This window comes from Nyctereutes procyonoides, unplaced genomic scaffold (assembly GCF_905146905.1).
Source record: "Nyctereutes procyonoides isolate TBG_1078 unplaced genomic scaffold, NYPRO_anot_genome, whole genome shotgun sequence".
NCBI lineage: Eukaryota > Metazoa > Chordata > Mammalia > Carnivora > Canidae > Nyctereutes > Nyctereutes procyonoides.
Genome location: NW_026575041.1, coordinates 21,303,246 through 21,330,863, shown reverse-complemented (window position 1 = coordinate 21,330,863; position 27,618 = coordinate 21,303,246). Strand labels below are relative to the sequence as shown.

Genomic DNA, 27,618 nt, shown 5'->3' with positions numbered 1-27,618 from the left:
TGCGGTGAGTGACAGAGCTAGGATTCGAACCTGGTTGATGCCAAACCTAGTCTTTCTAACCACAACAATCTCAGAGGTGCAAAGGAAATCAGGAACTTAGGCTACTAATGGCCAGGGATCCAGAATTCAGCAGAGTTCAGTGGCGTTTTTGGAGAACTCTGTCCATAACATAATAGTGCTTTGCAAATTCAGCTTTGGCCTAGAGCTCAAAGGATTGTTACCAGCGTCAAGTGGTGACTAGGAGGCAACCAGGAAAGTCTGGGAGGGATGGGAGGAAACGAGGTCCAGGCGCCGTTCAAGGACTCGGGGCTGTGGAAGCTTTAGCGCAATGACAGGTGTCAGGGCTCCGGTCCCCAGCACTGTCCGGGGCCGGCCGAGCCCAGGGACGGAGCTGGGCCCCTTGCGCCCACCGAGAGGCGCATCTTGGCCCCGGCGTGGGCGGTCGGCTCCGGGAAGCAGACTCCCCAAGAGCAGAGCCTCCTGTTCTGAAGACGCTGACGGGGACCCCGTCTGCCCGCTGGCTGGGGACTCCGGGCAGAACCCCCCTCCAGGCGCTCAGCTCCCGGCTGTCCGCGGCCGTGGGCTCCGTGTGGTCCACAGCAGCCCGGTCCTGCCCGCGCTTCCACAGCTCATAGCGCTCAGGTTGCAGGATGCGCACGAAGGCGTCCATGGAGAAGGTGACCCTGGCCTCCCCGCAGCTGCACTGAGAGGCCACTTTGCCGTAGTCGATCCAGCGCGGGGTGGCGAAGTTGATGGCCTCTGCGCAGTTGAAGCCGTGGTTGAAGCCAGAGTGGTAGCCGTAGGGAAACGTCACCATGAACTCGCCAGCCTCCTGGGTGATCCGATTGAAGGGGATCCCGTTGTCCCTGAGGACCGTGGGCGAGATGAGAGCCACCTTGTGCCTCAGGAAGGCCTCTCAGGGGATCCCTGGGTGGCGCAGCGGTTTGGCGCCTGCCTTTGGCCCAGGGCGCGATCCTGGAGACCCGGGATCGAGTCCCACGTCGGGCTCCCGGTGCATGGAGCCTGCTTCTCCCTCTGCCTGTGTCTCTGCCTCTCTCTCTCTCTCTGTATGACTATCATAAATGAATAAAAAAAAATTAAAAAAAAAAAAAAAGGAAGGCCTCGCAGGTGCGGGCGCTGCCCGGGAAGAGCTCCCTGGCCAGGCGTTCCAGGCGCTGGCCGTGCTCGGGGGGCACGGCGTACCAAGTCTTGGGCTGCCCGAAGTGCAGGTAGTTGATGCTGTACAGGTCCATGTCCTCCGTGTGCCAGGCGAAGGTGGTCTTCCACATGCCGAAGTACAGGTAGGGGGTGTTGACGCCCTCCATGACCACGCCGCACTCCTGCTCCAGCGGGTCCTGAGGGGTTCCCAGGCCCAGGTTTCAGAGTTTGGATCATATAAAGAGCCATTGACTTTTAACGGAGTAATTTGGCCGGATGTATAAGCGTTTCTTCAAATATTTTCGCTGCAGATCCTCTCAATGCACCTGTGTCTGGATGTGATGCAATAGCCCCCCCCCCGTCCCCCCCTTAAGCTGGTGAGTTTTCCCACAGCCCGCCCTTCTCCTTGCTGTTATTGGTGACGGACTGCGCTCCCCCTCGCCCCCTGCTGCACAGGAGCGGCTATTGCAGGGACCCTGGACGAGCCGGTCCCCGTTTATTAGCCAGGCCACTGCCGCGCCTGTGATTGGACTCCAAGTCAGCAACGTAATTCTGAAATATTTAACTGTTTTGCACTGCTGGATGAAATGTCATTATTGTAAGACTTAGATTCTAGATGCCATGTTCCTGAGGTGCTATGGTTTCAAATGAATAAGCATCACAGTTCCAAATCCCAAGGCCTGTTCTCCATACAGTAAGGTTGCCGGAAACCACATATAAACCGAAGTATTAATTACTACAATGATAAAACCTCTCATATATGTCACGAACCACCACCAATTCCAACTTGAACTTTTTAAGCAACTGAAATTGTAAGAACAACTCTCATTCATTCAGGAACTAAATCTTATTTTCAGAAGTTTCTTGCACAGAGGAAATGGATTTTTTTTTAAGATTTTATTTATTTATGTGACAGAGAGGGAGGGAGAGCACAAGTAAGGAGAGCCCCCACTGAGCACAGAGCCCCCACTGAGCACAGAGCCCAACAGGACCCTGGGATCATGACCTGAGCCAAGACAGCCACTTAACTGACTGAGCCACCAGGGCATCCTGGAAACAGGATATTTTTTGACTGGCATTTCAATCAAAACATATTATTGAAGATAGACATAATTGAGGGAATAATTTTATTCAATCAGCTCCAATATACTTCTGTTGTCAACAGACCAATCAGATTCCCAAAATTCTTGTTCAGTGCTAGTAAATCTCAGTTTCTTATCATCTTACTAAAAAAAAACTATTTGGGGTAAAAATATTTCTTTCAAACCTGAAGATAGAAAGGTACAAAAACTCACATGTCTTAAGAGTGTGAAGACTTGATAAAAATTTTAAAAACGTTCTTAATCATCAAAATAAAAAGTAAGATTTAAAACTTTTAATTTTTTTTTTAATGATAGTCACACACACAGAGAGACAGAGAGAGGCAGAGACACACAGGCAGAGGGAGAAGCAGGCTCCATGCACCGGGAGCCCGACGTGGGATTCGATCCCGGGTCTCCAGGATCGCGCCCTGGGCCAAAGGCAGGCGATAAACCGCTGCGCCACCCAGGAATCCCGATTTAAAACAGGGATCTCTGGGTGGCGCAGCGGTTTGGCGCCTGCCTTTGGCCCAGGGCGCGATCCTGGAGACCCGGGATCGAATCCCATATCGGGCTCCCGCTGCATGGGGCCTGCTTCTCCATCTGCCTATGTCTCTGCCTCTCTCTTTCTCTCTCTGTGACTATCATAAATAAATAATAATAAATAAATTTTAAAACTTTTAAACACCATTTCAAATGTAAATAGTTCTTGCCTTAATCTTTTACATGTTTGTTTGTTCTTTTTAAAGAACAAGGGTGAAGGATTAAACAGGAAATTGTCCAATAATATGCAATCCTGATTTGACACAAGCATTTTCCAAGATCTGGAAATATGCTTTCCCCTTTGAACACAACCTCAAAATGAAGCAGCATGAATTTATGGCTCTATGTGTTCCATCAAAAATTAAATTCACTCAAACTATTCTTATCCAATCCTTCAATATCCTCCAAAATCATTCATGTCAAACTCTGGTCTACTCCTTCAAGTTCCCATAAAATAAAGACTGCCTGATAAAATCTGTCTTTAAAACTTTTTTAAAATTAATTAATTTCTTTGAGAGAGAAAGAGAACATAAGCTGGGAAAGTGGCAGAGGGAGACTCCCCACTGAGCAGGGAGCCTAACAGGGGGCTTGATCACAAGGCTGTGGGATCATGTGATCTGAGTCAAAGCATCTGCTTAATGTAGAGTAAGCAGGCACCCCCCCAACCAGGCACCCCCCCAATTTTTTTTAAGATTTTATTTATTTTATTTGAGAGAGAGAGAGAGCCGGGGCAGGGGGAGCGGGGAGCAGAGGGGGAGAGAGAATCTTAAGCACAAAGCTCCATACCCAGCACAAAGCCTGACTCTGGGCTCAATCTCATAACTCTGAGATCAGGATCTGGGCTGAAACCAAGAGTCGGATGCTTAACTCACTGAGCCATCCAGATGCTCTGTCTTTAAAACATCAAAAAAAAAAAACTTTTAACATGACAACATAGCAAAACTAGTTACCACCCATGACACAATAACTAAATGTGTGTACATATATCTATAACTAAATGTGCATACACACACACACGTGTGTGTGTGTGTATGCATTTTTAATCCAGGATAAATGGAAACTCCATCTATCATGATTTCCAAAGCAAAAATTGAAATATGTTCCTACAACTGGAAAACAAAAGCTTTAAACTTTTAACAAAGGAAGTTCTCCCTTTCTATCAATTTCACACATTTAATAAGAAAAAAAGAACAGAATAATACATAGCCTATCTTCCACTGATCTGAAATCCTGATTTCAAATAAGACACTCCCAGCCCCATAAAGTGCTTTCTCACTGGAGTCATCTTCAAAAAATGAAAAGGAATGGAGTGATAAGCCAATAACATTTTATTTTATTTTTATTTTTTAAATAAGCTCTATGCCCACAGAGGTGCTTAAACTCAGGACCCTGATCAGGATAAAAAGTCATAAACTCTACTTCTACTGACTGAGCCAGCCAGGGACACTGCCACAATATTTTAATTCAATCATTTGTATCTTAATCCAATCCCAAGGCTCCTCACTGTAATTCAAGAGAGAATTAAAATTAAAAGCCACAAAAAGGTAAGGATCCAGAGAAATTTTTAATCAGGAGAGATGAAAAACCCTAGCTAGCTGACTTCAGTAAATCATGGACTCAAATTAGTACGAATTGAGTGGCGACAATGCTTAGGTATCAAGAGAGGTCCAACGGAGAATAGAAAAATGAATCAAAAGATGTTTCTTTCCATGGGAAAGATAAGACAAATGCAGAATTAATACTAATTGACAAATTGGATTTGGGCTCAGGTCATGATTGCAGGGTCAAGAGATGGAGCCCTGCGTCAGGCTGGGGTGGGTGAGGAGCCTGCCTAAGGTTCTCTCTCTCTGCCCCTCCCCCTACCTGTCCCCTGCTAGCACTCTCTCTCTAATAAGAAAAAGAAAGAAGAAATGAAGAAAGAAAGAAAGAAAGAAAGAAAGAAAGAAAGAAAGAAAGAAAGAAAAGAAAGAGAAAATACATTTCCAGTATTCTACTATATTTATTGGAACAAATCCACATACACATAGACTCTCGAAGTTCAAACTCATGTTGTTCAGGGTCAACTGTAGTGACTGGGTATGAGTGACCACTGACATAAACAAGAAAGACACAGAATAATAATTTTAAAAAATACCTAGAAGGTTGCAAAAGTTTTCTTAATATCATTCAGCAAGCTGACCTCTCAGTTCATTCACCTCCACTCCTTTCTTAAATGATCTTTATCCTCACCCCAACTTAGTCATCCTATGATCATCCTCACCTTTTCTGAAATCTTGACTTAAGAATCCTTAATTGACTACCCTTTCAGTTTGCATGAAATATACCCAATTTTTTTTTTACATAAATGAGAATCGCCAAATGTCTGGTTCTCTCAGTTCTCTCCTTTTTTCTACTAATTTTATTTTTTTTTAATTTTTATTTATTTATGATAGTCACAGAGAGAGAGAGAGAGAGGCAGAGACACAGGCAGAGGGAGAAGCAGGCTCCATGCACTGGAAGCCCGATGTGGGACTCGATTCCGGGTCTCCAGGATCGCGCCCTGGGCCAAAGGCAGGCGCCAAACCGCTGCGCCACCCAGGGATCCCCTTTTCTACTCATTTTAGATGAAAAATGAAGTTTTGATAGATTTTTTTCCCCAGAAGTCAAATCTGGGCAGCACAGAGCCATGCTATGGTAGAGTAAGAGAGAGAGAGAGAGAGAGAGGAAAAAAAAGATATAATTAGCTTCCTCCTTGGGTTTTCCAGATACTTACTCATACCTACTTCAAAAAAAAAAAAAAAAGACTAATTTCATCACTTCCCTTCCAACACTTAAAGTTCTAATATTTTGCATTGGCTGATATGTCCAATTCTATTTTACTTGTTGGTATAAATGTCTCAAATTTTTCTATGTTCAGTGAAATGCTGGCTTTGGAGTTAAAATAGCTAACTAGATGGAGAAAATGCTTTCATTTCAAGGAAGTGTTTATTCATTGATTCTTGTGTGGGAGTGTGTTTGAAACAAGACGAAGTGTTGAGTTTTGTCAAATGAGTAACAGCATCCACATAAAAGGTCATATAGCTTTTTTTCTTGGAACTATTAATAAGGTAAGTTATATTATCACGTTTTCATGTTTTAAATCATCATTGCCTTCCTGCAATAAATCCTAATTAGTCATTATGTTATGTTTATAATGTAGTTCCCTTTCTTAGCTAATTTTAATTTAAAACTTTTGCTAGTATGCTCAGAAATAACATTTGTCTATTACTTGCTTTCATTATACAACTTATGAAGTTTTTCTATCAATGTTGTGCTTGCTTTAAAACTTTGAATTTTTTCTTCTTTTTGAATATCTACTTTATAAAGTTCTTACCATTATGCTGTGAAAAATTACCTGGTACTAGTGATTTTTGAAGAAGCAGATTTTTTTATGTTTCTGTATTTCCTACAGACAAATTTATGTTTTAGATGTTCTTTCTTTTTTTAAGTCAATTTCAGTTAATTTTTCCCAGAAAATTATCTATACTCTCTGATCTTTTTGTTGATTTATTAGTTATATTTTTTCTAACTCATCAATTAATGTTATAAATTCCTTCCTATTACTTTGTTTTTCCCCAATGTTATGAGATAGAAGCTTAATCCAGTTAATTTTATTCTTTCAATTTTATTGATAAAAATACTTAATGCTATAAATTTTCCTTAATACTATTTTAACTGAGTATCACATATTCCTATGTATAATTCATTTTTAAATCTGAAAACACTCCAATATTCTTGGGTTCCAGGCATAATCTTAGCGCTTTACAAGTATTAAGTCATAGAAGCAACATACCAATCATAGGAGGTAGGTGCTGTTGCTCTCCCCATTTTACAATTGGGGAAACTGAGTCGTCACTAGTAATTTGTCAAGGTCACACAAAGTGGTAAGAGTTAAGCTAGGTTTCAAAATCAGGCAGTCTGGCTCCAAAGGTCATGTAACTAAAAATTATTTATTCTGGGGGCACCTGGGTGTCTTAGTGGGTTAAGTGTCTCCCTTTTTAGTTCAGGTCCTGATCCCAGGGTCTGAGATGGAGCCCCACGACAGTAGGGAGCCTGCTTCTGCCTCTCCTTCCACCTTATGCTCTCTGTCACTATCTCTGTCTTTGTCTCTCTCTCTTTCTCTCAAATCCATAAATAAAATCTTTAAAAAAATTATTTACTCTGTTTCCTTGTTTCCTGGAAATGTGGCTCAGATCAAGTCATTCAACTGAGAATTTTTAGCTTTTCAGGAAAATGACCTCTATATTTTCTGATTTAAAAAATTAATTTCTAGTTTTTTTGGTTTTGTTTCCTATTTCAGAGAGAGAGAGCACACGAAAGGGGTGCAGAGGGAATGGGAAAGAACAGTCAAGCAGACTCCCCATACCTAGAGCAGAGCTGGAAGCTGCCCAATCCCAGGACCCAGAGATCATCACCTGGGAGGAAACCAAGAGTCAGACAACCAGTTAACTGAGTCACCCAGGTACCCCCAATTTCTAGTATTATTGCATGATAATCACTAAGGGTTTTTTTCTTTGTTTTTTGATGCTTTATTGATGGCTTTTTTTTTTTTACCCTAATATATTGTCAATTTTTGTGATTGATCCACTGGTACTTGATGAAAGTGAGTGTTCTCTATCACCAGATACATAAGTTCTGCCTATTTTAATGCTGTTTAAGTTTTTGACACTCTTAAGTTTGTCCGTTTTTTTTCTGTCTTGCACCAAGTAAGGTAAAAGGGTTTCTGAACACCCAGTTCTGGTGTGTGTTCCTGTTTCCCATCAGCAGGCTGTCTGAAAACCAACTCAGTTCTGAAACTCTCTACCTGATGATAGCATCAGGTCCCACAAGTTAAAGGGTCAAGACTGCTGCATCTCCTCCCCCCATCCTGCCACTGTCTCCCCTCCTCTGCCTCTTCGAACATTCCTGTGCTTCTGACCAACTAGCTATAAATGAGGTTCCCTCCACTCCTTTTGATTTGATTACTTTGCTAGAAAGGCTCACAGAACTCCGCAACCTTTCACTTACTAGGTCACCAGTTTTTTTTATAAAACAATATGACTCAGGAGCAGCTGCGTGGGAAAGATGAAGAGGGCAAGGTATAAGGAATGGGTGCAGAGCTTTCTCTCCAGGGGCACCACTCTCCCAGAACCCCAATGTATTCACCAACTCGGAAGCTCTCCAAACCCAGTCCTTTGGGGCTTTTAAGGAGGCTTCATTACCTAGGCCTGATTGTTTCAATCATTGGCCATTGGCTATTTATCCAACCTCTGGCCTCTCATGCCTGCCTGGAGGTCAAGGAGTTGGGATTGGAAGTTCCAACCCTCTAATCACATGGTTGGTTTCTCTGGTTAGTCACATTTAGGTGACTAGGGCATTCCAAAAACCACAGCATTAACATAAGACACCTTTATCATTCGTATTTCTTAGGCGATCCCAAGGGCTTTAGAGCCTGATGCCAAAAACAGGGATGAAGACCAAATGTGTATTTCATATTATAAATCAGAGTATCACAAGGGCGCCTGAGTGGCCCAGTCAGTTAAGCATCTGCCTTCGGCTCAGGTCATAATCCCTGGGGTCCTGGGATCAAGTCCCAAAGTTAGGCTCCCTGCTCAGCAGGTTGTCCTTCTCCCTCTCCCTCTGCCAGTCCCCCTGCTTGTGCTCTCTCTCTCTCAAATACATAAATAAAATATAAATAAATAAATAAACAAACAGTATCATATAAGGTGACAGATTCTCCTATTTTGATGTATTCTTTCAACTTGTTTCATCTAGTGTTTTAAATCTGCTTTTCATCCAAAAAGTAATTTATACTTTGTCAAAGTTGCATAGATATTCATAACTGCTGTATTTTCTTACCTTTTTTTTAAAGATGCTATGTATTTATGTGAGAGAGAGAGTACACATGAGCAGGGGGAGGGGCCAGGGAGAGGGTCAAGTAGACTCCCTGCTGAGCCAGAAGCTCAATTCAGGCCTGAATCCCAGGTCCTTGGATCATGACCCCAGCCAAAGGCAGATGCTTAACTGACTGAGCCACCCTGACTGCTATATTTTCATGGTAAAATTTAGTCATTGACATTATAAAAAGCCTTTCCATGTGTCTTTTAGCCTTGATTCTAGATTGTCTGATATTAAAACCCATGACTGCTGCTTTCTGTTTGTATTTTGTTTTGTATAGTTCTGCTTATTCTTTTAACTATACTTAATCTCTGTTTCAGACTTTCAAAAGAAAAACTGAGACATAGTAAAATTTTTAAGGGTTTATTTGAGCAAAAATCAATTCAAATCAGGCAGCATCCAATCAAGCAGATAGAAAAGAGCTCCAAAATGAAAGATTTTCATAGGCGGAAGGGGACAGGAACCAGAAAGTTATACTAGGCAAAAAATTGGGTTGGGACAGGAACCCTGTCCTTTAGAGGATGGGAGAAGTCTAGCAGGTGGATAACCTAACGAGTACTGGTCAGGTGATTCCCGATTATCTGGTTTAAGCCTCTATTTCTGAGAAAGTTGAAACTATTTAGTCTCTGCTTCGTGACATGGGGCTTAGCTTAAGACACTATTTTGGAACTGTTTTAAACTGTGTCTTGTTTTTAACAAGGTATCTCATATAAAATCCTGATTTAAAAAACATATTTAAAAGATTTTAACCTTTCTTTTTGCCTTGCAGGTACACACTATAGGCAACAACTTTAATAAGGATCATGGGCAATATCTTCAATAGCCATGAGCTCAAAGGCTAAAGCTCTTCTATCAGGGCTGAACACATCATAGGGTTCAAAGATGGAAACTGCCTGGGGCTTTAATTCCAGAGGATCACAATCAGGGATGCAAGGGCTGCTGGCGACTGGAGCTGGGGTCAGATCCATAGAGGCATAAGTGTGGTCCATCATGACAATCTCAGAGAGGTTCACAGGGGCCCTGCTGTCGCCCCCAGCATGCCTGGGGAATCTCAGCATCCCAGCAACTGCAGGAGGAGCCAGTGGAACACTGTCGGAGAAGCTGACTGTAATTCTGTCCAGGGATAGCAGGCACGGGCCAGGGTGCATCGGATTATCAGGATCCAACGGGGGCCCTAAAGGCTGAAGATCAGGGGCACAACAGCAGCCAGAAGCCTCAGCGGGTTGCTGGAGCCCGGGACTCAGCGGTGCAGGGCTGTCCATCCAGCCTCCACCCACAGGCAGGGACTGAGCCTCCGAGTGCTGAGCTGTGTGCCCGGTTCCCACCGAGAGGCGCCTCTTGGCCCGGGCCTGGGTGCCAGATCCCTGAGCCCCCTGCTGCCGGGGACGACGACCAGGACCACACCTACCAGTCGAGGGCTGCAGATCTGGGGCAGAGGGAGTGAGGGTCGGTGGCCGGGTGGGGCCGGGCCCCCGGGAGGTGCGGCCGGCAACAGCGCCAGCCCGGCCATCAGAGGAGCAGCTCTGGGTGGGCGAGGGGCGCGGAGAGGCCGGGCGCAGAGGGGTGCGGCGGCGGGTGCCCTGACCTGCCGCCACGGGTCGAGGGGCACGCGGGGCGCGGCACGGTGGGAGGTGCCTCAGGCCCAGCGCGGCCCTCCCCGGGGCTCGCACCCCCCTCCAGGCGCTCAGCTCCCGGCTGTCCGCGGCCGTGGGCTCCGTGTGGTCCACAGCAGCCCGGTCCTGCCCGCGCTTCCACAGCTCATAGCGCTCAGGTTGCAGGATGCGCACGAAGGCGTCCATGGAGAAGGTGACCCTGGCCTCCCCGCAGCTGCACTGAGAGGCCACTTTGCCGTAGTCGATCCAGCGCGGGGTGGCGAAGTTGATGGCCTCTGCGCAGTTGAAGCCGTGGTTGAAGCCAGAGTGGTAGCCGTAGGGAAACGTCACCATGAACTCGCCAGCCTCCTGGGTGATCCGATTGAAGGGGATCCCGTTGTCCCTGAGGACCGTGGGCGAGATGAGAGCCACCTTGTGCCTCAGGAAGGCCTCGCAGGTGCGGGCGCTGCCCGGGAAGAGCTCCCTGGCCAGGCGTTCCAGGCGCTGGCCGTGCTCGGGGGGCACGGCGTACCAAGTCTTGGGCTGCCCGAAGTGCAGGTAGTTGATGCTGTACAGGTCCATGTCCTCCGTGTGCCAGGCGAAGGTGGTCTTCCACATGCCGAAGTACAGGTAGGGGGTGTTGACGCCCTCGATGACCACGCCGCACTCCTGCTCCAGCGGGTCTTGAATGGTTCCCAGGTGCCCAAGGTTCCACTCCTTCGTGTTTTCATCAAACAAGGAGCCGCTGATGTCAGCACCATAGATCGGAGAATCATAGAGACGGGTTTTCCAGTATTTTCGCTCCAAATCCTCAAAATCCAGGTGTGGTGGAGTCCGGTATTTTATGCTGTTTGCCAGTTGGCGATACTCCCCCACTGTCGTGGCTCTCTTCTTCTTATGGTATTGAGTAAACACACCTGCCTGCCCGGAGACCACCTGCTGGAGGGGAGTTGCTATTAAGATGTCACTGATATCATCGTAGGTCTGTCTGGCTTTCCACTCCTTGGGTGGAATCACCTTGGCGAGGCCTGCGCGGTGTGCACCTTGGGACTCCATGTAAGCAATATATTTGCTGAAGTCTTTAAATTCTTGCATGGTTGGGTGGAAGGTCATGACTGTAAAGCTTGGGTTCTGAGTACCATAGTGCTTGGACTTCATGTCTGCAGAATAAGCATGAAAAGCACAAGAAGACCTGAAACCAATATAACACTGACTGTTAATTAAACTTCAATTTAAAAAAATATTTCTCAACTTCTCTTTTTAAAAAGAAAGAAAGAGGGATCCCTGGGTGGCGCAGCGGTTTGGCGCCTGCTTTTGGCCCAGGGCGCGATCCTGGAGACCCGGGATCGAATCCCACATCAGGCTCCCGGTGCATGGAGCCTGCTTCTCCCTCTGCCTGTGTCTCTGCCTCTCTCTCTCTCTCTCTCTCTCTCTCTCTCTCTCTCTCTCTCTGTGTGTGTGTGTGTGACTATCATAAATAAAAAAAATAAAATAAAATAAAAAAATAAAAATAAAGAAAGAAAGAAAAAAAGAAAGGGTGCCTGGATGGCTCAGCTGGTTAAGTGTCTGCCTTTGGCGGGGATCATGATCCCAGGGTCCTGAGATGGAGCCCTGTGTCCAGCTCCCTGCTCAGGCGGGGAGTCTGCTTCTCCCTCTGCCTGTGCCCCTCTACCTCCTACTCATGTTCTCTCTCTTTCTCTCAAGTAAATAAATAAAATCTTAAAAAACAAATAAATAAAACTGGATTTACTATCATCCCCCTCCCCCACTTCCAAAAAAAAAAGTGATACACACCCCCACACACCCCCCCACACACACAAGGGAATATCATTTACTCATGAGAAAGATGAAAATCTATGGAAATCCTATTATTTGGGACCACAGAGACCTTGAGAGCAACATGATAAGTGAGATAAGCCAGATAGAGAAAGACAAATACTGCATGGTATCACTTATATATTAATCTTAATTTTTTTTTAAGTCGAGATTTACAGAAACAGTGGAAAAAGTGGTTGGGAGGGCCTGGGGACTGAGGGTCATAGGAAAAGGTTGGTAAAAGGCTACAAAATTTCAGCTATAAGATGAATAAATTCTGAGAGGATCTATGGTAAAACATGGTGACTATCCTTGATAAAACTGTGCTAATTGAAGCTTTATGAGAGTAGAACTTAAATATTCTCACTGAAATATAAAAAATAAAAAGTTAATACATGAGATGATTGTTGTATTAATTACCTAGATGGGGGAATCATTTTACAATGTGTACATCCAACAAATCACCACAATGTTCACTTTCAAAATTTTACAATTCTTTAATGTCAGTGATACCTCAGTAAAGTTAAAATTTAAAAAAAAAGAATTTCAGGGCAAATCATAAGACAGAAAAGGAACAACATCTAACTGAACTAAGAGAAAAATTAAGCAAGTTTGTAAATCATTGAGTGAAGCACTTAACTCAATAAACTGGATGAATTAACCTCAAAGGTAAATTAAGGAAAGGAAAACAAAGATATAAACTAAAATGATTGCAAATGAAATATAACACCCAACAGAAATGATTACTGAAACCAAAACTTAATCCCTTTTTTAAAAAGATTTGATTTATTTATTTGACAGAGAGAGAGCACATGCAGGTAGAGGGAGAAGCAGGCTTCCCGCTGAGTAGGGAACCCAGGGCAGGGCTTGATCCCAGGACTCTGGAATCACTGATCTGAGCCAAAGGCAGAAGACACCCAACTGACAGGCCACCCAGGTGCCCTGCAAAACCTGATTCTTATAAAAGACCATTAGAAGTGAAAAGACAGGGGTGCCTGGGTGGCACAGTCAGTTAAGTGTCAGACTCTTGGTTTCACCTCAGGTCATGATCTCAAGATTCAGAAATTGAGCCCTGCCTCCCGCCTCCCACTCAGCATCCAGCTTCCCACTCAGCACCAAGTCTGATTGAGATTCTCTCCCTCCCCTTCCACCCTTCCCAACCCCACACTCAGTCTCTCTCCCAAAAAATATAGAAATAAAATCTTTAAAAAAAATGAGAAGACTTAGGCATGAAAAACACAAATAGACCACATTATGATCAAATAGGAGATATAGCTAAACATCTAGCACAGAATTTTTAAAATTTAATTGAATTTTGTAAATAACTTGGTGTTACTAATTTTGAAAACTAAAGTGGACAATTTTCTCAAAGTACAAATATCCCAGAGTGGTCCAAGAAAAAAGGGAGAATACTTATATATACTAAAAAACTTAATAGAATATAATATCTGTTTAAGTATGACCCATAAAACCTAAAATATCATTTTATAAGTGGACTCTATACAAACTTTTCTAGGGTATGATATTCAGTTTCTTTTCTTTAGGATTTTTTTCACTTATTTATTTGACAGAGAGAGAGCACAAGCAAGGGGAGCAGCAGAGGGAGGAGAAGCAGGCCCCCCACCCAGCAGGGACCCCAAGTCGGGGCTCGATCCCAGGACCCCGGGATCATGACCCAAGCTGAAGCCAGACACTTAACTGACTGAGCCACCCAGGTGCCCCTCAGTCTGTTTTCTGAGGCTACAAGCATAACCTTGAAACTAAACCCAGAAGGGCCAGTACTGGATAAAAACTCTATAGGGTCAATGTTAGCTACGGGAAAAGTCACACAAACCTAAGATAAAATATTATCAAATTTTTACCACAACAGGGCATTGAAAGAATAACATGTCATGATAAATTATTGCAAGGACGGTTTGAAAACTAGCATTGTTGGGACACCTGAGTGGCTCAGTCGGTTAAGCAACAGACTCTTGATTTCTGCTCAGGTCATGATCTCAGGGTCCTGGGATTGAACCCTGCTTCAGTCTCACTCCTTGCTCAGTTGCAGAGTCTGCTAATCCTTCTCCCTGCCTGGATTGTGCTCTCTCTCTCTCTCAAATAAATAAAATAAAATCTTAAAAAAAAAACTTCTAGAGGTATTACTACCATAACAAATGAAATGGAAAATTCATCATCTTATGCTATGCAGAAAAATACTTGAAATAACTCAACATCTATTTAATTATTTTAATACATGTTTTTTAAAAAAGAGGAAAGAAGTCTCAGAAAAAAGTGTTATGTAAACAAAAAGGAGGCAAAAATACAGAACATAAATGTCCATATTAATTATGCACTTAATGTACACACCCATGATTCTTAATGGATAAACACTTGAAGCAATCTATTTAAAACCTAACCATATCACATTAAAAGACAAGTTATTAGAAATAATAGTGTTCAGCAAAGTTTCTGGACACAGATTAGCATCCAGAAATCTGTAGCATTCTGTTTGAATCCAGTTAATAACCACCCGGACAGTAGTCTCCACTGATCTTCCGGGGTTACATTCCAAGACCTCCCACGGATGTCTGAAACTAAGGATGGTACTGAACCCTATATGTACTGTGTTTTTCCTATGCATGTGTATCTCTGCTAAAGTTTAATGTAAAAATTAGGCACAGTAAGAGATAAACAACTGTAATTATAAAATAGAACAAGTATAACAATACAGTGAAATAGAAGTTATGTGAATGTTATCTCTTCTCTCCCAAAAGATCTTATTGTTTGTACACATCTTTCTTATGTGATGATAAAATGCCTATGTGACCAGTGAAGTGAGGGGAGTGACAATGCACTAGGATGTAGCATTAGGCTACTATTGACTTTCTGACCAAGCATCAGAAGGAGGACCCTCTGCTTCTGGACCTTGGTAACCACAAGTCCCTGGAGCTGAGGAAAGCGACACTGTGGATTAAGACTACTATAATGTGAGATAGCAAAAAGATTTCAATCCCTTTCAGCAGCAGAAATACAAGATTTCAGGGAAGAAATCTAAAAATGATATGCACATAATATTTGTACTTTGAAGGCATAAATAAAGAAGAATTTTGGGGCACCTGGGTGGCTTAGTCGGTTAAGTATCTGCCTTCAGCTCAGGCCATGATCCTGGAGTCCCAGGATCGAGGCCTGCATCGGGCTCCCTGCTCAGCAGGGAGTCTGCTTCTCCCTCTGCTCCTCACCCTGCTCGTGCTCTCTCTCCCTCCCGCTCCCAAATAAATGAATAAAATCTTTTTAAAAAATAGGAATTTTAGGGCAGCCCCGGTGGCGCAGCGGTTTAGCGCCGCCTGCAGCCCGGGGTGTGGTCCTGGAGACCCAGGATCCAGTCACACATCGGGCTCCCAGCATGGAGACTGCTTCTCTCTCTGCCTGTGTCTCTGCCTCTCTTTTGCTCTCTCTGAATAAATAAATAAATAAATCTTTTAAAAAAAATAGGAATTTACCAGGAATAAATTGCTCCCTGATATAAAATGTCATCTTTTCGTCTGTTTTATGCTTTAAAAGAAAAACCCAAAGCAAAACCAAAACAAATGCTTGCTTACTACTAATTTAAGATCTTGATTCCAAATGATGATCCACTAAGCTCCAGCTCAGTATGTACCACTCTAATTCTAATCCAATTAGCACCACCAAATTCTGCTACTCCCATATCCAATCCAGGTCTCTAATTTAGTCTCACAAATTTCCCAGTTCCCTTTCAATTGGCTCACTCCTTGGCCGGTTGTAGAAACCTCTCTTGATTCTGTCGGATACCAGCCTGCTACATGCAGTGCTTTCTCCTGAAAATCTGTGGTTTTTACCAAGAAGATATTACGAAAACAGCTAACTCTGCAAGTCTGAAAACAAGTTTAAAAGTTAAAAAACTCTTTTTTTTTTAAAACTTATGATAGTCACACAGAGAGAGAGAGAGAGAGAGAGGCAGAGACATAGGCAGAGGGAGAAGCAGGCTCCATGCACTGGGAGCCTGACATGGGATTCAATCCCGGGTCTCCAGGATGGCACCCTGGGCCAAAGGCAGGCGCTAAACCGCTGCCACCCAGGGATCCCTTAAAAAACTCTTTTAACTCAAGGAAATGATAATCCCAATGCATATTTCTCAATTGTAAATATAGTTATAAAACTAGTCACTTACTGAAACTTGTAACTGAAAAATAACTCTTTTGCAAGCAAGTACAAATAAAAGAAAGTGACCTACCTTCCACCAACAAAATCCTGATTCCAGTTGAAGGTACTCCAGGACCCAGAGAGGCAGTGTCCTCTTGGTAGCCTGACTCCAAATGTAGCTGCCAAGTCCTTATGGCTCTGGTTTTATACCTGAGCTGCAGCCTAGTTTGATTCAATCACTGTCCATATAATGTAATCATGGGGCTAGGGTCTTGAGTAGTCATCCTACTTCCTCTAAGCTCTTTCATTTTTGGAAATTAATCTTTAAACAAAGCAAACTAAGAGATTAAAAATAAAGGAGTGGGAAAGTCAAACCCTGCAAATAGTAACCAAAAGATAGTGATTAACATTAAATGTATGTATAGGATAAAAGAAAGACATTTTATCGTTATCAAGTCGGAAAGCTCACTAGGAATTATTACAGTGATGCACTTCATGTACCTAACCACATAGCACTGAGACATAGAAGGCAAAGATGAGAGAATTCTATGGGAAATGATTTTCAATACATATAAAATATTTATAAAATTTACTGATATAAGACCACAAAATAGGGACACCTGGGTGGCTCAGGGGTTGAGCATCTTCTTTCGACTCAGGTTGTGATCTGGGATTCCGGGATGGAGTCCCACATCGGGCTCCCCACAGGGAGCCTGTTTCTCCTTCTGCCCCTGCCCCTGCCTATCTCTGTGTCTCTCATGAATAAATAAATAAAATCTTATTTTAAAAAAAGACCACAAAATAAATAACAATGAAAATTCCATAGAATCAACCCATTGAGCAAAATCTGGGCCACAATGAAATAAAATTGCAAGTCAACAATAAAAAAAAAAGACTGCACACAACTGTATTTATTTGAAAGTTAATATCCACATAATATCTACAATAATATCCATATAAAAATCTATTGATTTTTGTGTTCAACTGCATCAGTTGGTAAAAAAAAACCAGTATTATGCAAAAGAAAAGGAAAAAAATCAAAATAATGATAATGTGACAAAGAAACAGAAGGGAAAACGAACATTGCAAAAGTAGCTTTGATTAATAAAACAGAAAACTGATACTTTTAAAGAAAAATAAAATAAAGAACTGGCACAACCAATGAAGGAAAGGAAGTTTCTAGGACTGGGGCAGGAAATAGACAGCATGACCCTGGGGCTTCTTGCCATGCTTGAAATTAAGGACACACTAAACATTGATGGGGGCATCACAAAGGAGCAGAGGAGACAGAAGAGACAACTCCTATTGGCCAGAACTCAAACAATATGGGCAGCAGAATAATTAAAGTACAATTGAATTATAACTCAAATTATAAGATGAAAATCTGAGTCACACTAATATAAATGATTAACAAATTGAGGGAAATAAATCTGTCCTGCAGAAGATTCCAGATAAATTGCACATACCTCGCCCTAAAGGAAGAGAGTATGACACCCTGATCCCTGAGTGTGGTCTGTGAATACTGGCTGCCCTCAGGAGTACAGAATGGCCAGTGGGGGTGGGGGCAGTAACTGGACAGTGGAGAGCCTTGACAAACTATTTCAGTCAAGTCAACCTCAAGAGTCATAAATTATGCTGATAGTATATGGCCTGATTAGATGTGATAAAAATGAAAAAAAATGAAAAAAAAGATGTGATAAAAATGGCACTGTACCTCTGTAATCTTCCTCCAAAGAACACATAAACCAGAGGGTAATCATAAGAAAAACAAATTTTTACAGAGGACATCCTATAGTATAGCTGAGCAGTACTCCCCCATGTTGTCCAGTTTCTATATAAGCATTTTTGTGAAAAATAAAGACTGAGAATTGGTTACAGCCAAGAGAAACCTAAGGAGATATTTAAAAACTAAATGTAATATGGTAGCTTGGATGGGATCTTGGAACAGAAAAAGAACATTGGGTAAAACCTGAGGAAATCCAAATACACATAGTGTATTAATAAATAATACTCTATAATAAATAATAATAATATATAATATTATATATATATAATATTATATTATATATAATAATATACAATAAATATTATATTATATTATATATATTATATATATAATATATAATAATAATAATAATTCAGTAAATAATAATATAATAAATAATATTATATTATAATTATATAATATAATATAATATATAAATAATTATATTAATTATATATACAATTAATTATATTATATAATTATATTATAAATAATAATCAATATATTATATTATATTATATATATATATAATATATAATAAATAATAATAATTCAATAAATAATAATAACATTGATGTTCATTCATTAATTGTAACAAATGGATCATAAAAATTAAGATGTTAGGGAGAAAGAGGTCATGATCCCGGGGTCCTGGAATTAAGCCCCACATCAGGCTCCCTGCTCAGCAGGAGTCTGCTTCTCCCTTTCCCTCTGATCCTCCCCCCACTGCTCCTGCTCTCACTTGTACTCTCTCTCTCTCTCTCTCTCTCTCACGAATGAAAAAAATTATTTAAAAAAAATACTAGGGAAAACGGTGTGTGGGAGGGGTTGGGGGATATGGGAACTCTTTGAATTATCTTCTTAATTTTTCATAAATCTAAAACTGTTCTAAAAAATAAAGTATTACTAAATATAATAAACCGCAAATAAGAGAAACCATCCATAAATATTAGAATGAAAAATATTAAAAATATAATCTAGATTTTTTAATAGTCTACAAAAGAATACAAAACAATATAAATCAAATGATTTTACGAGCCACTGAAGGACTTAATTTTTTTAGAGTAGAGTAGATTTTGTTAAACACTTTAAAATTATGAAATATAGGGATCCCTGGGTGGCGCAGTGGTTTAGCGCCTGCCTTTGGCCCAGGGCGTGATCCTGGAGACCCGCGATCGAATCCCACATCGGGCTCCCGGTGCATGGAGCCTGCTTCTCCCTCTGCCTGTGTCTCTGCCTCTCTCTCTCCCTCTGTGACTATCATAAATAAATAAAAAAAATAAAAAATAAAATAAATAAAATAAAATTATGAAATATAGAGTGCTTACAGAAATTTATAAAGTATATATGTACTGTTTAACAAACAACGATAGAGTAAATAAAAATAGAACTACCGACCAGGTCAAGAAAAGAAAACGTCACCAGGTACCTGGGAACCTGACTTGTGTTTCTCCTCTGGGATTACGGCACCCACTGCCTTCTAGACTAATCTTATCCTAACAATAGGCATATTGATTTTGGTAAGCACATACAATTAAAATTCTGTCCATTTTTGAAAACTTTATATAAACATATCAATAGAATCCTACTTTGTGTACCTAAATGTACTCTTCTACTTTAGGGGTCATTTTTTTTTAAATCTTTTTTTTTTTTAGTTTTTTAATTTATTTATGATAGTCACACACACACAGAGAGAGAGAGAGAGAGAGAGAGAGAGGCAGAGACACAGGCAGAGGGAGAAGCAGGCTCCATGCACCGGGAGCCCGACGTGGGATTCGATCCCGGGTCTCCAGGATCGCGCCCTGGGCCAAAGGCAGGCGCTAAACCGCTGCGCCACCCAGGGATCCCTTTAGGGGTCATTTTTTATGTTACTGCATGTAGCTGGACTTTGTTCTGCTTCAGGGCTGTCAAGTGTTCAGCCATATAAACATTTATGCTGTTGACGTTCCTGCGAGTTGCCTCCACTTCTGGTCTCTTACAAACATCGTTGCACTGAAAATCCTCCAACAAGTCTGTTGGAGCACACACATGCATTCATACCTAAAAATGGATTTCTTGATCATAGAATGTGAATTCACACTTTATCATGTCCAACTGTTTTTTGGTCATTTTTACCAATTTATACACTCACTAGCAGCATATGAGGATGCTAGCTGTTCTTCATTCATGCAAACCTTTGATGATTTATCAGCCTTTTAAGTTTTAGCCAATTGGATAATGGTGTAGGAGTATCCCATTATGCTCTGTATTTCCTGACCACTAATGAGGGTGAGCGATTTTTTCATATGTTTGTAAGTCACTTGGGTTTGCCCCTTTGTTAAGGGCTTAACCAAGTATTTTATCCATGTTTCTGCTGGGTTGCCCATCTTTCTGTGCTGTTCTTTATTCTAAATATTAGCTCTTTATTGTATATGGGTAATGCAATGTCTGTTTCCTCTCCATGATTTGTCTTTCACTTTCTTTTTCATATTTTTTTTTGAGAGAGAGAGAGAGAGAAAGAGAGAGTGCTGGGGGTAGGGGCAGAGGAAGATGGAGAGAGAGAATCTTAAGCAGTCTCCATGCCTGCACAGGGCCCCATCTTACATCCTTGAGATCATGACCTGAGCCAAAATCAAGTCAGCTGCTTGACAAACTGGGCTACCCAGGTGCCCCTCTTTTCCATATCTTTTGATGAACAGAAGTCTCTCTTTACCTCTAATAGTACATATATTATTAAAAGTAGCTAATACATATGGTGACTATCAAATGCTAGACACTGTTCAAAATAGGCTGCATAGATAATTCATTGAATCTTCATAATGACCCTGTCAGGAAAATCCTATTAATCATCAGCTTTCTCATGTAAGGAAATTGAGTCAAGGTGACACTAAGCAATTTGCTCAAGGTGACAGATCTAGTAAGTGGTGGAGTCAGATATTCAGACAAGAATCTCCAATTATTCTTTATAAGGAGGACAGAGAAGGGTTACTTCTCCACTATCAGACTGTGATAGTTGAGTTGCAATGGACAAACACATCTATGTACAAGACAGAGAGACCAGACACAGATACCTTGTAAGTGGGGGATCCCTGGGTGGTGCAGCGGTTTGGTGGCTGCCTTTGGCCCAGGGCGCGATCCTGGAGACCCACGATCGAATCCCACGTCAGGCTCCCGGTGCATGGATCCTGCTTCTCCCTCTGCCTATGTCTTTGCCTCTCTCTCTCTCTCTCTCTCTCTCTCTCTCTCTCTCTCTCTCTCTCTCTCTATGACTATCATAAATAAATAAATAAAATTTTAAAAAAAAGATACCTTGTAAGCGGAAATCTATATATAATGGAGGTGGTGCACCAAACTGGTTGGGGGGGGGGAATGGACTATTTTTAAGAGGGAAAAAATAGAGCTCTACCTTACACCACTTCCAAAGATTGGAGATGGATTTCAGACTAAGATTCAAAACAGAGCTTTAAGACTAATAGAGAAAATATTCAAGAATGTCTTTTTGACCTCAGGGTGAAAAAAAATATCTTAAAGAACCAACAGCTCTATGACAGAAATATCTGGTATATTCAGCTGATTCCAATGTCATAACTCTGATGGTGTGTCTGCATAGGTGTCTCAGGAAGAGATTAGCATTTGTGGTCAGCAAACTGCGTAAAGACCGCCTTTACCAACATGGGCGGGATGATCCAAGCCATCAAGAGCCAGATTAGAAAAAAAGAGCAGAGAAAAGGTAAATTCAGTCTCTCTGCTTGAGCTGACACATTGTCTTTGCTGGTCCTGGAGCATCAGACATAGGTCCCTCTGGTTCCCAGGCTATTGGACTGTGAAAATTAACAGTGGGAAACCTCAGTAAAATGGAGTTGGTAAGTTCTGGCAGGGGGAGCTCTCATGCCCTACCACTCATAGTTAATGGCAGATTCAACAGGAAGAAACAGACTTGACCTTATAGTCTGTCTTGCAGGTGAATACTATTGTACTCTAGCTGGAGGAAGAGACGCTTTCCTCATCTCAGGCCAAACCCAGCCAATGAAAATCCACCACACTTGAAACTTTCAGTTTACTCCAGTGGACTTAATTTATAACATCTTTCCCAACTTACCTTTCTTCTTAAAAAGCAGGTCTCCTTTGTTCCCTGGACTTGCCTACAGTTTTGCCTTGGCTTGCTTGTCCCAGACTGCAGTCCTCTTTCATTCCCAAATCAACCTATCTTTTGCTAGTAAAATAACTGGTTTTTGTTTTTAAGGTTGATGGGACCCAGACCCAGACTTAGACCACTGGCTCCCACATTCTCAGGCCTATGGACTTATGCTGAATTTCACATTTCTGGTTCTCCAACTTGCAGAACATCAGTCCCTCAGATCATGGGATTTCTTGGCCTCTGTGAATCAATTCCTATAACAAAAGCTCCTCTAATGTGTATCTAGATACCCTATTGGTTCTGTTTCTCTACAGAACCCTAATTCAATTACATAAAAAAATTAAAAGATATTACAGTCTAGAAGTTTTTCATCATATAAAAAACAATGAATTAGTATCCTGAATATCACAAAACTTCTACAGATTAAAAAATAAAAAAGTCAACTCCCAAAAAGTAGGCAAAGCCTGAGAATAGGCAATATACAAAAGAAAAAAAATCCAAACAGCCAATAAATATTAAAAGATGTTGCAGGATCAATAACAATGAGACAAATATAATGAAATACTAGTTTTTATTCATTTATATTAGGAATAATAAAAATATGTGATAATTTTTTAAATGGGCCAAGATATGGAGAAACCAGAACTCTCCCACACTGCCAGTGGAGATATAAATTGGAGGCCAATATGACTGTTCTAAGAAAGTTGAAAATGAACATAAATACAACTCAGTAATCCTATGTCTTTGTACAAAGCTGTTCAGTAAAGCATTGTTTGAATTATGAAATATTTGGAAATAATCTGGTTGTTCATCAGCAGAAGATGAATAAAATAAAAATTGACACCAGATCATTTCCTTTTTGGATTAAGATCTATATATAGCAATGTCTTTAGAGCTTGTGAATGTCATATTTTTTAAAAAGGTAATGGGATAAAAGTGATAAAACCACACATGTCATATTACCTTTGGCTGCATATATTTTTGTCTGTAAACTTGAATATACACTGAATATTTCTCAGAACTGAAGAGAGGCCTAGGAGAGAGCATGGCATGAAAACAAAGGTGGCACTCTCCTGGCCTTTGTACAACTGTTATACCTCTTGCTTTTCCAAGATTGAGTATAGGAAAAACTTATTGGACAAAGAGAAACAGCAAGAGATGAGTGTCTTTTACTGAGAAGTCCAAACTGAAGGTCCAAATTGAGTGGGTCGACACAAAGTAAAATAGGATTTTGAATAAAATTACTTGAAGAAGCCCCTTCAATACCACCCCACCTCCAGTCGTTTCAAGAATACTAGTTTAGAAAACAGTGTATCGATACAGCTAAACTATATTCTTAATATTGCTTGTCCCTACTGAGCCAAAGAAATAGAAAATCACATTCAATACATAGAGGAGGGGACACCCGGGTGGCTCAGTGGTTGAGGGTCTGCCTTCAGCTCAGGGCGTGATCCTTAAGTTCCAGGATCGGGCTCCCTGCATGGAGTCTGCTTCTCCCTCTGCCTATGTCTCTGCCTCCCTCTTTGTGTCTCTCATGAATAAATAAAATCTTAAAAAAAAAAAAACATAGGAGTGCAATGAGAAAAATATTTTCTGAAAATTGTTTTTCCCCCTTTAATCCTTCCCTCAGCCCTCTTTTAATGCCAGACTTTCCAGGGCATCTATCTGCCAGGGAAGAAGAGATTGTGATATTACTGACATATAATGAGAATTTCAATTTCTAAAATGGAAAATAGGAGTATGTCTGCTACTGAGTAGACTTCCACCTCCCATTAGGAAAGACGAAGCTGCCTGGCTGCGTAGTGTAGAAATGAGACACAGGTTTTTGCTGCCCCACAATTAGCACTTCAGACTAGCACTACCTTTCATTACTCTTGCCTTCAGGTTTATATGGGGCTTCCAATTCCAGAGTTTTGCTCAATTTCTGTGGGGGAGAGCTGGAGGGAGGAGAGGGGTAGTTTGCTTCTCTGAAATGTTTCCTTCTGTAGCCAAACCATAATTTTCAATTTCCAAGGTTTATTCTGAGTTTTTCCACTTCTGTGCATTTTCAATACTAACATTGAAATAACCATCAATTCTCTCTAGTGTTACTTAGACCTTCTAAGTACTTCTTCTGCCCAATTGTCACAGAAAAGCTGCTTGTTTAAAAATGTAAATCACAGCAAGTTGAGGGCTGCCTTCTCATTTCAAGGTGAAAAGAGTTCAAATACTTTACATGAGCCACAAGAGCCTGCTCCCTGTACCCTGTCTCTCTCCTTCCTCTCTATGCCTCAAATGAGCTTTCTATTTCTTCCTGAGAAAACATAAGTTGCATGTTCAGTCTATTACAATGCTTGTTTCCTCTAAGGGGAAATCAGCTGTAGACCTTCCTGTTAGGTCTTGGAAAGGGTCTCCTGCTCAATGAAACTTCCCCTGACTACTGGAACCCTGACCAGCCTCTGCCCATTCTGCTCTAGCATCCCATCCCCTTTTAGTTTCTTCACAGCACATATTATCAGGTGAAGTTATCTTGTTCATTTATTTGTGCACATGTTTACTGGGATGAATTGATGAACTTGCTACGTGAAATATGCAGACAGCATTGAAAAGGCAGTGCACGCTCGGGGAGATAATATTCAGATGATGGTACGTTAGCCTTCTGCACGCTCACCCCCCAGCAGCTTCGGTGCTTCTGCGCAGCAAAGTACCAGGGGATTCTCACCAAGTCATCCTTAAGGTGGAGTTGCAAATCAAACCCCCTCACCCCACCAGGCGGCTAGTACCCAATAACCATCCACCAAACTCATTCATCAATGAATGAATGCAGAGATTATTGCATACACAGTGCAGCCAGCCAATAAAAATCAGTCTTGTTTTGATGAATCAGAAATGTTTTGATACAATTATCAAAAAAAAGTACAGAAAAGAACAACCTTCATACCTCAATTGGTTGAATGGACAATATTTATTAGAAACAGTAAGATTTGAACATTTTGGTTACCTTTAATATGTTTGTGAACAAATACTGATGAGAACACAGTTTGAATAACATCAAAGACTCAGAAAGATGATGAATTATTTTCCGAGTCTCTACTGACCCATTTGGTCAAAAGGCCCTAGTTTTTTCAAGAAAACGGGAAAGGGAAGGGGGGAGTGGACAGGGAAGGAGATTGAGGAGAACCAAACCCAGCAGCATTTATAGTTGGCCCAGAGGACAGGAGATGAGGCTCTGGTGACCTTGGCAGGACCCAGTTCACAGAGACACAAGAGTGCCTAGTGGATGAAACCTGCTGGCAACATGGGAAATCAGCATGTCCAAAGACATCCTAGGGTCTGGCAGGAAGAACAACTATGGCAAACTTGGTAAAGAACATGGACTCAACGCCTCAGTGGCAACATCAAAGGACTCTCAAGCAAGACCTGTGACTTGCAAGCTTGCCCAAAGATCTGTTGTTAATGTGGCCAGTCTCCAGCAGCCTCCACACACAAGAGCAGTGGGTTACAAAGGTGCCCCCTGGGTTTAAGGAACAGGGGCACAGCCAGACCAGGAAGCCTCAGCGGGTTGCTGGAGCCCGGGACTCAGCGGTGCAGGGCTGTCCATCCAGCCTCCACCCACAGGCAGGGACTGAGCCTCCGAGTGCTGAGCTGTGTGCCCGGTTCCCACCGAGAGGCGCCTCTTGGCCCGGGCCTGGGTGCCAGATCCCTGAGCCCCCTGCTGCCGGGGACGACGACCAGGACCACACCTACCAGTCGAGGGCTGCAGATCTGGGGCAGAGGGAGTGAGGGTCGGTGGCCGGGTGGGGCCGGGCCCCCGGGAGGTGCGGCCGGCAACAGCGCCAGCCCGGCCATCAGAGGAGCAGCTCTGGGTGGGCGAGGGGCGCGGAGAGGCCGGGCGCAGAGGGGTGCGGCGGCGGGTGCCCTGACCTGCCGCCACGGGTCGAGGGGCACGCGGGGCGCGGCACGGTGGGAGGTGCCTCAGGCCCAGCGCGGCCCTCCCCGGGGCTCGCACCCCCCTCCAGGCGCTCAGCTCCCGGCTGTCCGCGGCCGTGGGCTCCGTGTGGTCCACAGCAGCCCGGTCCTGCCCGCGCTTCCACAGCTCATAGCGCTCAGGTTGCAGGATGCGCACGAAGGCGTCCATGGAGAAGGTGACCCTGGCCTCCCCGCAGCTGCACTGAGAGGCCACTTTGCCGTAGTCGATCCAGCGCGGGGTGGCGAAGTTGATGGCCTCTGCGCAGTTGAAGCCGTGGTTGAAGCCAGAGTGGTAGCCGTAGGGAAACGTCACCATGAATTCGCCAGCCTCCTGGGTGATCCGATTGAAGGGGATCCCGTTGTCCCTGAGGACCGTGGGCGAGATGAGAGCCACCTTGTGCCTCAGGAAGGCCTCGCAGGTGCGGGCGCTGCCCGGGAAGAGCTCCCTGGCCAGGCGTTCCAGGCGCTGGCCGTGCTCGGGGGGCACGGCGTACCAAGTCTTGGGCTGCCCGAAGTGCAGGTAGTTGATGCTGTACAGGTCCATGTCCTCCGTGTGCCAGGCGAAGGTGGTCTTCCACATGCCGAAGTACAGGTAGGGGGTGTTGACGCCCTCGATGACCACGCCGCACTCCTGCTCCAGCAGGTCTTGAATGGTTCCCAGGTGCCCAAGGTTCCACTCCTTCGTGTTTTCATCAAACAAGGAGCCGCTGATGTCAGCACCATAGATCGGAGAATCATAGAGACGGGTTTTCCAGTATTTTCGCTCCAAATCCTCAAAATCCAGGTGTGGTGGAGTCCGGTATTTTATGCTGTTTGCCAGTTGGCGATACTCCCCCACTGTCGTGGCTCTCTTCTTCTTATGGTATTGAGTAAACACACCTGCCTGCCCGGAGACCACCTGCTGGAGGGGAGTTGCTATTAAGATGTCACTGATATCATCGTAGGTCTGTCTGGCTTTCCACTCCTTGGGTGGAATCACCTTGGCGAGGCCTGCGCGGTGTGCACCTTGGGACTCCATGTAAGCAATATACTTATCAAAATCATTAAACTCTTCTTTGGTTGGATGAAAAATCATTATGGTACAACTTGCATTCAGTGCACAGTTGGCCTTGGACTTCATAGCTTCCATTATAAGCACCAAACTCCAAAGTTTTCAGGTATGTTCTGTATAGTTGATGATGCTGGAAAATGCTACTTTTTCAAAAATGGATTTGAGTGTCTGAGTCAGCAGGAACCACCAGTGGACTTTTATGCCAAAGAAATGATAACATTTATTAGGCTTGCTGATTCATCAGGGAACAACACTCTCAACAGAAGAGTTGCCCAGAATTAATGGTGGCTAGCCTGTGATGCTCCTCAGTCAGATCCAGCTCTGTTCTCTGAGGTCTCTTGAATCACTCAGTCTTGAGTGGGTATCCTTAAGGATATGTCTTTGGGCCAGTGTTTAAAGAAAGCCTAAAAAGAATACAAAAAGGTTGACAATCAATGTTGTAAAAGTTATTAAAGACTTAAAAATAAAATACCACCATGGGATATTATTGCATATTCAAAGAAAGGCTAAAA

At 42.8% G+C, this 27,618-nt stretch overlaps 3 protein-coding genes across 3 annotated transcripts; all 3 read right to left on the bottom strand.

Annotated features, from left to right (window-relative positions):
- Positions 1-295: 295 nt before the first annotated feature.
- LOC129506611 (lysine-specific demethylase 4D-like) lies at positions 296-1,379 on the bottom strand (the record flags this gene model as incomplete). The annotated part of the gene is made up of 2 exons (XM_055320375.1): positions 296-913; positions 1,122-1,379. Coding segments are annotated over 2 exons (876 nt in total), but the record flags the coding sequence as incomplete, so codon positions are not given.
- Positions 1,380-9,151: 7,772 nt separating this feature from the next.
- LOC129506610 (lysine-specific demethylase 4D-like) lies at positions 9,152-11,425 on the bottom strand. The gene is made up of 3 exons (XM_055320373.1): positions 10,283-11,425; positions 9,644-10,198; positions 9,152-9,184 (listed from the first exon to the last, which is right to left on the bottom strand). The coding sequence occupies exons 1-3, from the start codon at positions 11,423-11,425 to the stop codon at positions 9,152-9,154; spliced, it is 1,731 nt and encodes a 576-aa protein (XP_055176348.1).
- Positions 11,426-25,606: 14,181 nt separating this feature from the next.
- On the bottom strand, positions 25,607-27,320 carry KDM4D (lysine demethylase 4D). Its single transcript, XM_055320372.1, has one exon. The coding sequence runs from the start codon at positions 27,182-27,184 to the stop codon at positions 25,607-25,609; it is 1,578 nt and encodes a 525-aa protein (XP_055176347.1). The 5' UTR covers positions 27,185-27,320.
- Positions 27,321-27,618: the final 298 nt, after the last annotated feature.

What these genes read in the sequence shown, in the direction of transcription:
- LOC129506610 (XM_055320373.1), bottom strand. Translation starts at nt 11,425, where the DNA reads ATGAAGTCCAAGCACTATGGTACTCAGAACCCAAGCTTTACAGTCATG. An exon ending in CACCGTGCCGCGCCCCGCGT is followed by an intron (nt 10,199 to 10,282) that starts GCCCCTCGACCC and finishes TCGCCCACCCAG; the next exon opens with AGCTGCTCCTCTGATGGCCG. An exon ending in TGGACCACACTTATGCCTCT is followed by an intron (nt 9,185 to 9,643) that starts ATGGATCTGACC and finishes CCTCTAAAGGAC; the next exon opens with AGGGTTCCTGTCCCAACCCA.
- KDM4D (XM_055320372.1), bottom strand. Translation starts at nt 27,184, where the DNA reads ATGGAAGCTATGAAGTCCAAGGCCAACTGTGCACTGAATGCAAGTTGT.